Genomic DNA, 12,346 nt, shown 5'->3' with positions numbered 1-12,346 from the left:
AGTTAAACTGTATGGAGAAATATACTGGGCCTGATTCAGAAAAGAGATACGCCGGCGTATCTATGCGCCTGATTCATAGAATCAGGTTACGCATAGATATCCCTAAGATCCGACAGGTGTAAGTGACTTACACCGTCGGATCTTAGGCTGCAATCTCACGCTGGCCGCTAGGTGGTGCTTCCGTTTGTATACGCAAGGAATATGCAAATGAGGAGTTACGCCGATTCAGAAACGAACGACCGCCCGGCACTTTTTTTTTACGTCGTTTGCGTTCGGCTTTTTCCGGCGTATAGTTACCCCTGCTATATGAGGCGTAGCTAATGTTAAGTATGGCCGTCGTTCCCGCGCTGAGTTTTTAAATTTTACGTTGTTTGCGTAAGTCGTTCGCGAATACGGATGGACGTAATTTACGTTCACGTCGAAACCAATGACGTCCTTGCGACGTCATTTAGAGCAATGCACTCTGGGATTTTTTTGGGACGTTCGGTCGGCGCGGGGGCGTGCTTCATTTAAATGATACACGCCCCCTACCCGCCGAATTTGAATTCCGCCAGGGGATTTACTATACGCCGCCGCAACTTTACAGGCAAGTGCTTTTGTAAAGCACTTGCCTAAAAAACTTGCGGCGTAACGTAAATGATCCGCTCACCTATCTGAATCTAGCCCACTGTGTTTTGTAAAGTGTAACTTAGCCATGAGCTTAAATGTGTAGCATTGTCAGAGAGTTATTTATTAACCACTTCAACCCGGAAGATTTTACCCCCTTACTGAACAGAGCACTTTTTTACAATTTGGCACTGTGTTGCTTTAACTGAAAATTGCGCTGTCATGCAATGCTGTACCCAAACCAAATGTGCGTCCTTTTTTCCCCCACAAATAGAGCTTTCTTTAGGTGGTATTTGATCACCTCTGCGGTTTTTATCTTTTGAGCTATAAACAAAAAAGAGCGACAATTTTGAATTTTTTTTTTTTTTTTTTTACTTTTTTTTCAGTTTAGGCCGATATAAATCTTTCTACATATTTTTGGTAAACAAAATCACAATACGTGTATATTGTTGGTTTGCGCAAAAGTTATAGCGTCTACAAACTATGGAAAAAAAAACTCTACTAGTAATGGCGGTGATCTGTGATTTTTAGCACCACTGCGACATTGCGACAAACATATCGGACACTTTTGACACATTTTTGGGACTATTGACATTTATACAGCGATCAGTGCAATAAATATGCACTGATTACTGTGTAAATGTCACTGGTAGGGAAGAGGTTAACACTAGGGGCGATCAAGGGGTTAAATGTGTGTTCCCTAGGTGTGTTATAACTGTATGGGGATAGGACTGACTGGGGGAGGAGACATATCGTTGTTGTTCTTACTTAGTAGGAACAATCAATATGTCCCCTCTCCCCTGATAGATCAGTGATTTGCTGGCTCTCATGCATGTGATCGTGGCATGGCTGGCGGCGTTCCCATCCGCCGGCCAAGTGCATAGGGCAACCTGCCTTGCAGCGGGCACTTGTGTGCCCTCTGGCGGCTTCTAAAGGGAAAGCCGTACCCGTACGGGGTTTCGCCCCGGAAGAAACATTGTGCCGCAGTATATCTGTGTGAGCCTGCCAGAAACCAGTTAAAGTGGTTCTAAAGGCTCAAGGTTTTTTACCTTAATGCATTGTATGCATTAAGGTAAAAAAAAACTTAAGGTGCAACTCCCCATCCCCCCCTTAGGCCTCGTACACACGACCGAGTTTCTCGGCAAAAACCAGCAAGGAACTCGCTGTTTTTTTTTTTTTGCCGAGGAAACCGGTCGTGTGTACACTTTTCGACGAGGAAACTGTCGGATCCCGTCGAGCCAAAAAGAGAGCATGTCTTCTTTTTCCTCTACGGGAATGGAGAAATTTGGCTCTCCAAGTTCCTCGACAGCCTAACAAGGAACTCGACGAGCAAAATTATGTGTTTCGCCCGTCGAGTTTCTCGGTCGTGTGTACGAGGCTTCATACTTACCTAACGATGTGCAGGAGAGCAGTGGCTCTCTGGGGTCTCTCTCTTCTTATTGGCTCACACAGCAGCATGAACCATTGGCCCTCCCCTGACGAGCAATGAGTGAAGTTATCCAACTCTCTGTCTATGAGCATACCCAAATCTTTTTTTATTCACAGCTTTTCTAAATTGTATCCTATCTAGTTTGTGACATACCGTACCTCTTCGAACCATTCCATAAGAGGCGTGTTATTAAATAACTTATTCAGTTTGAGCGGGAAGAAGTAGATATTGTGAAAAGAGGAGAGAACTGGAAAACGTTTTCTTGTTCTTTTCTCATCTTCCTCTGTCATGATATCCCCCAGTCCTTTCATGAAGAAGACCACTGGTCTGTCAGGGTAGACTCGAGCCGCTGACTCTATAGCACATAAGACCAGAGGTGGTGGTTCCATTCTGTCTGTGGTCTCCATAAATAAGATTCCATTTCCTTGTCTTAGAACAGTTTTTGCAGAGAAAGTAGCAGAGGGTACACTTTCTATCAGACGGGAGATTTCAGGATCATAGTGTGTTCTTGGATGTAAGCTATTCCATATTAGGATATTCATGATGTAAAAGCTTTTCTGTTTTAGGGCATACCTGCTCAGAAAGGTCATAGCTGCTATTGCCATGAAAAGGGTGATTTTTTTGAATAATTTCCTCATGATTGTGGAGTCCAAAGGCTGATCTGGAAGATGAACAAACCATAATTAATAAAACAAAATGCAACAGACCAGTAACCTCCCTGGCGGTATGATTCTTTCTGAAAAAACATGCTGAAAGCGGTACAATTATTTGCAAGGAAATTTGGTGTTTTATATTGTAGGTCTGTAATTTTTAGGAATAACTCACTTAAATCTGACCAAACAAGAATCTAATAGGCATCCCGGGTATGACATTTTTTTAAAAACAAAATTTTAAATTATAATATAATAAATAATTATAAATAATTATAGCAAGTAATAATATAATTAAAATAAAAATTATTCAATAATGTAATCAACTCAAAATCACTGAAATTTGCTCAGTTGCAGAATTGTTGCTGTCATTATTTTTTTTTTTTTTTATGACGAATTTCCCCGCAAATCGCTATCGCACAATTCTGCAATTGATTATAATTTATTATCGCTGTTTTCTTGCTGCTCTAAAATCATTTTTGACATAAAAATACACTTTTGGTTGCTATGGACAATCTACAGTTTTCAGGCAGAAAGAAAGGTTTTTATTATATAAAATGACATGTAGGACACTGGGCAGACCACTAGGGACAAGGGGTGTGTGTTTTTTTTACATACAGTACTGTAATCTATAAGATTACAGTATACTGTATGTATAGTGTTTGTTTACTTTTTTGAATTTGGCGCCGATCTCCGCTCCCGTGCGTCATAACGTCGCAGGGAACGGAGATCGGCGGCACAGGAGGACGCTGTGTGAATCGAGCGAGGTCCCGCTCGCTCACACAGCGTGGTGACATCGCTGGATCCAGGAGAAGGTAAGCCAGCGCGCGCTGCAGGCTCTGCATATCTACCCCGAGTCACGCTCGGGGATACCGCCAGGAGGGTTAATGACCAGGAACTATAAAGTAATGATTGGTCAGCACCTATTACAGCAGGATCAGAAGGTGCAGCAACAAAGCAGCTCCTTGCCTCATATACTGACCCCATAGAGCCCATACTTGTGGAGTGCCCCTCTGTATGCAGAACAAATGTCCATAGCTCTGGAATTTTTTTTTTTTTCATAAATACAACCCTTTGAGTCACTGACAGTAGTAAAAGGAGCTTTGACTTTACTGATCTGCATAGGTCAGTGTTCCAGAAAGTATTAACCACTTGAAGCTCCAGCCATTGTAAATAGACGGCCACAAGGTGGTTCTACAATGCCGGGACGTCCTCTGTTCCTCCAGCCACTGGGGGGGGTGGGAGTGTCGCCGGCGGCGCGTGCGTGCCCGCCGCGTCCCGGAGGTGCCGATGCGCATGCCTGCCGGCCGTGAAGTCCGCCAGGTACCCGCTATCGGCCATTACACAGACAAGGACGTAGATCTCTGTGTGTAAACACAGAGATCCATGTCCTGTCAGGGAGAGGAGACTGATGCTGTGTCCCATGTACATAGGGACACAGATCGGTCACCTCCCCCAGTCAGTCCCCTCCCCCCACAGTTAGAATCACTCTTGGGAAACACATTTAAACCATGTGTCAAAAGTGTCCGATGTCTACGCCATAATGTCGCAGTCCCAATAAAAATCGCAGATCGCCGCCATTACTAGTGTAGCGTCTGTGTACTTTATAGTACCGGTGCTAGTTAAATTTAGAGGGAGATCAGAGTATAGTTAAACTCTGATCCAAATTGTCAAGTGCAAAGCAGGGTCTCTGTCTCAGCTTGGTTGTGCTGTAGGCTATTCTGTTACACTGGGGTGTTCTTCCAACCCCGGTGCTGCAGGTGGCAGCAGTGGAGTCAAGGTTTGGGTGCTCTTTCCCAGCGGCCAATCAGGAGGGTTTGACCTCGCTGTGCATGCTGGGGAGGGGTATTTATGGGGCAGACGTTATTGGTTCTGGGTCTTCTTCTTCGAGTGTGGCACCCACCTTTAGGGTGACCACATCAAGGCGCCCGACTTCGTGGCCTACCTGGCTGGAGCGTGTGTGCCACGCGGTGTTCCTGGTTCCGGGACCATGTTGGCCCGGAGCATCTGAACAGCGACGGGGACCCAGTGAGCGACTGGGTTCCCACCTTTGCGGATCCCAAGCTGTATTTGCTGTTCGGTGGAGAGTTCGTCTGGGGAGAGCCATTGAGAGGCTGGCGGTCCAAATGGGCCTCGACAAACCACCGGGGATCAAGGTAGCCGGACACTGAAGAATTGATCACCTGTCAGTCGTTACCTGGGCAACAAGTTGAAGGAGATTCAGGCGTAACTCATCTAAGGAGGATTATCTCCGTAACTACCAAATCAGAGAGGGCCTGTGGCAGGGGTGTCTCTCTGCAGTTCACCAAGGAGGGTCTGTGGCAGAGACTTTATTCTACAAACGTTCGAGTGATACTCCGGCTGCCAGGGCAGTGAGAGAGGCCTGTCTGGATACACTAAACCCACTCTGGCAGGAGTGGCTCAGAGTGTTACGCTTGGGAGCAGGACTGTTTCCCTATAATCACGCCTGAATCTGCTGTTCTCTTTCTTCTTGAACTTTACTTTCCTCACTAGAAGTTATAGTGTTTACCCGGCTGGGTAATAAAGAGCACAGCAAAGAGCACCTGTTGTGGACATTCCTTTACTTCTACTAAATGCAATATGCATCATCCACCCCTAGGAATTCTGAGGAGCCATGAGGTAAATGTGCCACCCAAAACAACCAACAGCTCCTCTGGGGGTAATGCTACACTAGTAAAAAAAAATAACGAAAAAAAGGTCATAATTCTGTCTATTATTTTGTAGGCGCTAAAACTTTTGCACAAACCAATCACTATAATCACCAATAATTTCAAAATCGCAATAATACCTGCTCAGAAATGTCATAGCTGAATATTTTGAATAATTTCCTCATGATTGTGGAGTCCAAAGGCTGATGTGTAAGGCCCTGTACACACGATCAGTCCAAACTGATGAAAATGAACTGAAGGTCCGTTTCATCGGTCCAAACTGATGGTGTGTAGGCGCCATCAGTCAGTTATCCTTCAGTCAAAAAAAATAGAACATGCTTTAAAATTGAACTGATAGACTGATAACCTATAGGTCAAAACCGATGGTTAGTACGCAAAAGCATTGGTTAAAAACCCGCGCATGCTCAGAATCAAGTCGACGCATGCTTGGAAGCATTGAACTTCGATTTTTTCAGCACGTCGTCGTGTTTTACGTCACCGCATTGGACTCGATCGTTTTTTGAACTGATGGTGTGTAGGCACATCAGACCATCAGTCAGCTTCATCGGTTAACCGATGAGAACGGTCCTTCAGTCCGTTTTCATCAGTTTGGACTGATCGTGTGTACAAGGCCTAAGAAGAACAAACTGGAGGAAATTATTCAAAATATTCACCCTTTTCATGGTAATAACAGCTATGACCTTTCTGAGTAGGCTTATTTACCAAAAATATGTAGAAGAATACGTATCGGCCTAAACTGAGAAAAAAACATATAAAAAAAAAATTGGGATATTTATTATAGCAAAAAGTAAAAAATATTTTTTTTTTTTTTCAAAATTGGCGCTCTTTTTGTTTATAGCGCAAAAAAATAAAAACCGCAGAGATGATCAAATACCACCAAAAGAAAGCTCTATTTGTGGGGAAAAAAGGACGTCAATTTTGTTTGAGAGCCACGTCGTACGACCTTGCAATTGTCAGTTAAAGCGACGCAGTGCCTAAGGCCCCATACACACGGGAGGATTTATCCGCGGATACGGTACAGCGGACCGTTTCCACGGATAAATCCTCTCGAGGATTTCCGCGGATTTCCATGCGATAGAGTGTACTCACCATCGCATGGAAATCCGCGCCGAAATCCTCTGGCGATGACGTGTCGCGCCGTCGCCGCGATTATGACGCGGCGACGTGCGCGACGCTGTCATATAAGGAATTCCACGCATGCGTCGAATCATTACGACGCATGCGGGGGATCCCTTCGGACGGATGGATCCGGTGAGTCTATACAGACCAGCGGATCCATCCGTTGGGATGGATTCCAGCGGATAGATTTGATAGCATGTCATCAAATATTTATCCACTGGAAATCCATCCCAGGGGATAAATATCCGCGGAAACAGATCCGCTGGAGTGTACACACCATAGGATCTATCCGCTGAAACCCATTCGCTGGGATTTTTCAGCGGATGGATTCTATCGTGTGTATGGGGCCTTAAGCTTAAATTTCGTCTGGGCAGGAAGGGGGTATATGTGCCCAGTAAGCAAGTGGCTAAAGCCTTTTTTTAGAATGGGTCAGCAATAGCAGCATCTGTACTTTTGTCAGTACATGGCTCTTTTAAAACAGTTTATATCTTTAACCACTTGACCTCTGGAAGATTGACCCACCCCTTCATGACCAAACCATTCTTTGCGATACGGCACTGCGTCGCTCTAACTGACAATTGCGCGATCATGCGACACTGTAACCAAATAAAATTGATGTCCTTTTTTCCCCCGTATTCACATAGAACTTGCGCTGAAACTTACGGCGGCGCAGTGTAACTGGGCTGGCGTAAGCCCGCCTAATTCAAAATAGGCTGGTTGGGGACGTGTTCTATGTAAAATACTAGTGACCCCACGTATTTGACGTTTTTAATGAACGGCGCATGCGCCGTCCGTGGACCTATCCCAGTGCGCATGCTCCAAATGACGTCGGCAAATCGTCATGCTTTCGACGTGAATGTAAATTACGGCCAGCCCCATTCACGGACGAGTTACGCAAACGACGTAAAATTTTTACATTTCGACGCAGGAACGATGGCCATACTTAACATTAGCTGAGCCATGTATTTGGTGGAATAACTTTACGCCTGAAAACCCCTTACGTAAACGGCGTATCTTTACTGCGACGGCCGGGCGTACGTTCGTGAATCGGCGTATCTAGCTGATTTACATATTCTAGGCGTAAATCAGCGTACACGCCCCTAGCGGCCAGCGTAAATATGCAGTTAAGATACGACGGCGCAGGAGACTTGCTCCGGTCGTATCTTAGCAAAATGTAAGCGTATCTCAGTTTGAGCATACGCTTAAAGTTGCGACGGCGGGGATTCGGACTTACGACGGCGTATCTATTGATACGCCCGTCGTATGTCTATGTGAATCTACCCCAAAGTGTTTCAATTGTGTTGCTAACCTATTTAATATAAAGTTGAAAGAGTTAATACAATTGATACAATATTGGAATAATTGTAACAATGCTTGGAGATTTTAAAATGTTTGATCTTTACTTTTGGGTTGTTTATCAAAGTATCTAAGTTTGTTTTAAAATGTACACAAAGGGGGTTCTTTACAAAAGGCAAATAAACTTTGCACTACAAGTGCACTTGAAAGTGTACTTGGAGGTGCAGTCGCTGTAAATCTGAGGGGGACATGCAAGGAAAATAAAAAACATAATTTTAGCTTGCACATGATTGGATGATAAACTCTGCAGAGCTTCTCCTTATTTCAGAGCTTCCCCTCAGATCTACAGCAATCTACAGCGACTGCACTTTCAAGTGCATTTTCAAGCAGTGGCGGCTGGTGAAGTTTTAGGATGGGGGGGGCGCCAAACCCTGTCCTTCCTTTTTGACCTCTACCATTTCTTATAAGCCCCACCCCTTATAGAATCGTCCCCTGTATTCCACCCACATAGTGTCAGGAGTATACAGCTCAGCATCACAGGTCAGGGTATAAAGGTCAGCATTACATATACGGTATATAAATCAGCAGCACCACATAAGGGGTATATAGATTAGCAGTAGGGATAAGCTTTATGTTCGAATCGAACATGAGTTCGACTCGAACATTGGCTGTTCATCCGTTCAGGAGAAATCAAAAGTGTTAATTTTAAAGGTTAATATGCAAGTTTTTGTCATAAAAAGTGTTTGGGCACCCGGGTCCTGCCCCAGGGGACATATATCAATGCAAAAAAAAAGTTTTAAAAACTGCATTTTTTTCGGGAACAGTGATTTTAATAATGCTTAAAGTGAAACAATAAAAGTGAAATATTCATTTAAATTTCATATCTGGGGTATGTATTGTGTTTAGAATTGTCCCTGCACAAAGTGTAATTTCTGAAGGAAAAAAGTCATTTAAAACTACACCTGGCTATTCGTGAATTTTCAGTTCCGGCAATACAGAGAAAAGTAATTGAAAAAAATGAAAGGGGTCCCCCCCCCAGTCCATTACCAGGCCATGTGGGTCTGGTATGATTATTAAGGGGAACCCCTGACATTTTTTTCAATGACTTTTATCTGTATTGCCAGGACCCGACAATTCATTAATAGCGCAAGTAGTTTTGAATGACTTTTTTTTTACCTTCAAAAGTGACATTTTGTGCTGGGAACCAACATTTAAAAAAAAATGTGTGGGGGTCCCCCCAAATTCCATATCAGGACCTTCAGATCTGGTATGGATTTTAAGGGGAACTCTGCGCCAAAATTATGTTGATGGGGACAAGGGCCTCATCCCCACAACCCTTACCTGGTGGTTGTGGGGGTCTGTGGGCGGGGGGGCTTATCGCAATCTGGAAGCCCCCTTTAACAAAGGGGACAACCAGATTCGGGCCCCCCATGTGAATTGGTAACGGGGTACATTGTACCTCTACCATTTCAGAAAAAAATATGTCAAAAATGGTAAAAAAACACAGACAGCTTGGGAAAAGTCCTTAAAAAAAAAATTACAGCAATGTAAATCCTTCCACGATCCGGACCCGCGCTACTCGCCGATACGAACGATACAGCCTCCTCCATAAAAAAAGCTCCTGGGCGAATGACGCGTGAGCCCGCCCGTTCTGATGTACGGGGGTTTCCGGCGGATTCCCCATGGTGTCATTGGTGACCCCACCCCCTCTGGCGCGTCAGAGGTTTCTTTCCCTGTTCGCATGTTCTGGTGCGATCCGAACTGGGGGGTGTTCGGCTCATCCCTAATTAGCAGCATCACATAAAGGGTATATAGATTAGCAGCATCACATAAAGTGTATATAGATTAGCAGCACCACATAAAGGGTATATAGATTAACAGCATCACATAAAGGGTATATAGATTAGCAGAATCACATAGGGGGTATATAGATTAGCAGCATCACATAAAGGGTATATAGATTAGCAGAATCAAATAAGGAGTATATACTGTAGATTAGCAGCAGCACATAAAGGGTATATAGATTAGCAGCAGCACATATACTGTATATAGATTAGCAGCAACACATATACTGATCTCTAAGCACACTGTCAGCACCCCCAGACTGGTTGAGGACACGATAACAGCACCCCCCCGAATCGCAGCACACTCGGGGGTCGCACGACACACTGACAACAATTCCTCCCCCCCAGCGGGGATCGAGGCACACTGATAGCACCCCCCCACCTTGGGGCTCACAGGACACACTGACAGCACCACCACACAACCCCCCCCTGGGTTGCAGGCAGGGCTGTTAGAAATCACAGGGCCCCAAACAGTCTACCTAACAGGGCCCAGGATTTGGGTGCGCAGCCAAAGATGGCGGGAAAATCCATTGCTCAGCCACCCATGTGAAAGAGTCCTTAGGCTGCATTAACACTTTGCATTTCCTAAATGTGTGACAAAGTGCACAGGAAATGCATGCTTTGCAGTACTTTTCATAAATGCACTACAAACTCACATAGCACTTGTGGTGCCATTAATTGTTAATGGCACCCCAAAAACACTTAGCAGTTTTGCGTTTTGTCATGTGGCAAACTTCCAAAGTTGCATGCCTCAAAAGGGCATTCTGTGGTGTGTTTGTCAAACGTAGGGCAGTCCATTCAAGTGGATGAGCTGTCCTATGTGTGAAAAACAGGCTAAAAAAAATGCGAGCAGGAACATGCATTCCCGTTATGCAAAGTGTGAATGGGGCCTCAGGGGTGCCATATAGAAATGGCTGATGCATAGAGGTCTTTCAGGTGGAGGAAGAGGTGTATTTAGTGGCCCCTAGCTCCAGCATTGCAGTGGTAGCCAGGGTCTACCTAAAGTACAAGGCTGGCTTCTGGCACATTCTCCCCTTTCTAAATCCTAAATCTTTTCTGCAGCTTCATCCCCCATCTTCTTCCAGCAGTAGTACAACATGCAGCATATACGATACACAGAGCACAGTGTGGAGGTCAGCAGAGCTCAGGGAGAAGCAGGCAGAGAACTTTTTACCTCCATATTTCCTCCTTGCAAGATATAACAGTGGCCGATCACAGGGGCATGGGAGGAGAAGTTTCAGGACCCGGGTGGCAGTGTAAACAGTCAATGGCAAAGGCAGAGAGAGATTCTGCAGCTGTCCCTGCTGTTCCAAAATCAGCCTGAGAACAAAACCAGCATGGGACGCTTTCTAACTGAAGGCACTAGGCAAGTATGTGTAGCACTACCCCCGGAGGAGCTAATGGATTGTTTTGGGTGGCATGTTACCTCAATTTCCTTGCCGTCCAGGGTAATAGATGAGAGCTGAGAAAAAGTTCAATGTCCACACCTTAGACTTCTTTTTCTTTGCTTTATTTGCTGAACTCGGTAAAAGAATAAAATAAGTAGTTGAAGAGGTGGAAGGGTAACATGTAATAGGTTCAGGTGTATAACTTTTGTTCGGAAACACTCCTGTTTCCAGCAAGAGTGGGTATTGCGCACTCGGATAGGCCTCTCTCACTAGCCAAGCAGCCAAGATGACACACAGAAAATTTGGTAAAGTCTCTGCCACAGACCTTCTTAAAGATGGAGGTATGTTCGGTCCAAAATCCTCTCATCACAGGATTCAGCACCCGGATATCTCCCAATTAGCTTCTTGTAAACTTAGAACTGACAGGCGACCATCATTCAGTCTTTCAGTAATAGTGCATCCTTCGATGAAGTTCAAGGTCTCTCCTGAGATACCAGCCTCGTGCCCAGTGCTCTCCAAGAAAGGTTCTTCGAGTGGCTTCCTCCCTCCAGGACGGACATCATAGGACCACTCTGCAAACGTAGACGCAGTCTGACTACCGGGACTACTTAGTAGATCACAACCCCGGACCAACGTGGTCCCGGAGCCAGGAACACATGAACACGCACCCCCGGACAGGAGGGCCACACACGGGGGGTGGTGGGACGACAGACCAGGATCGACGACCCCGGGCTAATGGCATCTGTCCCTTAAGTACTCCTCCACAGCATGCACATCGGGATGATCAACTCCAACTGATTGGCAGCCGAAGGTGAACACCCAAAACACCTTGACCTGACTGCTGCCACCCTTGGCCTGGGGTGGTAACGGCAACCCAGACAACAATAGTGGTCACTCACAGTATAGCCATGGCTGGAACAGAGACCCAGATTTGGAAAGAATCATACGGTCTGAGTCAACTAACTCTAAGACTACCCTCTAAATTTAAAGCAGCGCCGGCTAAAAAGTAACAGGCCACTACACACTCCCCCCACTAAATTAGACACTGTGCCCAGTGTCAAAACCATGGCGATTCAAGCCTGAGCGCCCACACCTAGACCCAATTAAACAATACGATAGAAGCAGAGAGGGAAAAAGAGAGGGAATAATAAAAATATAAGAAGTGTCATCACATCACAGTATTCTGTACAATTTACAATATTATTCCTATCAATCTAGTCTGCCCCATTCTCTGACAGTCTTGATAGAAGATCAACTGGACCTGAAAAATAAAATAGAAAACACACACAATACCAAACTATACACATTCCCTAAGGAAGAGAGA

The 12,346-nt window shown here is 45.1% G+C and overlaps 1 protein-coding gene across 1 annotated transcript in view; it reads right to left on the bottom strand.

Moving 5' to 3' along the window:
• Window positions 1–12,346, bottom strand: part of LOC120936416 (alpha-1,4-N-acetylglucosaminyltransferase-like) — a 32,380-nt gene that overhangs the window by 17,504 nt on the left and 2,530 nt on the right. The window contains exon 2 of the mRNA XM_040348725.1: window positions 2,194–2,696. Within this exon, the coding sequence (XP_040204659.1) occupies window positions 2,194–2,696 (503 nt within the window). The remainder of the gene's footprint in view (window positions 1–2,193; window positions 2,697–12,346) is intronic.

The sequence above is a fragment of the Rana temporaria genome, chromosome 4 (genome assembly GCF_905171775.1).
Source record: "Rana temporaria chromosome 4, aRanTem1.1, whole genome shotgun sequence".
Taxonomy (NCBI): Eukaryota; Metazoa; Chordata; class Amphibia; order Anura; family Ranidae; genus Rana; species Rana temporaria.
Note: the sequence above shows the minus strand (reverse complement) of the source record. Positions and strands in the feature narration are given on the sequence as shown.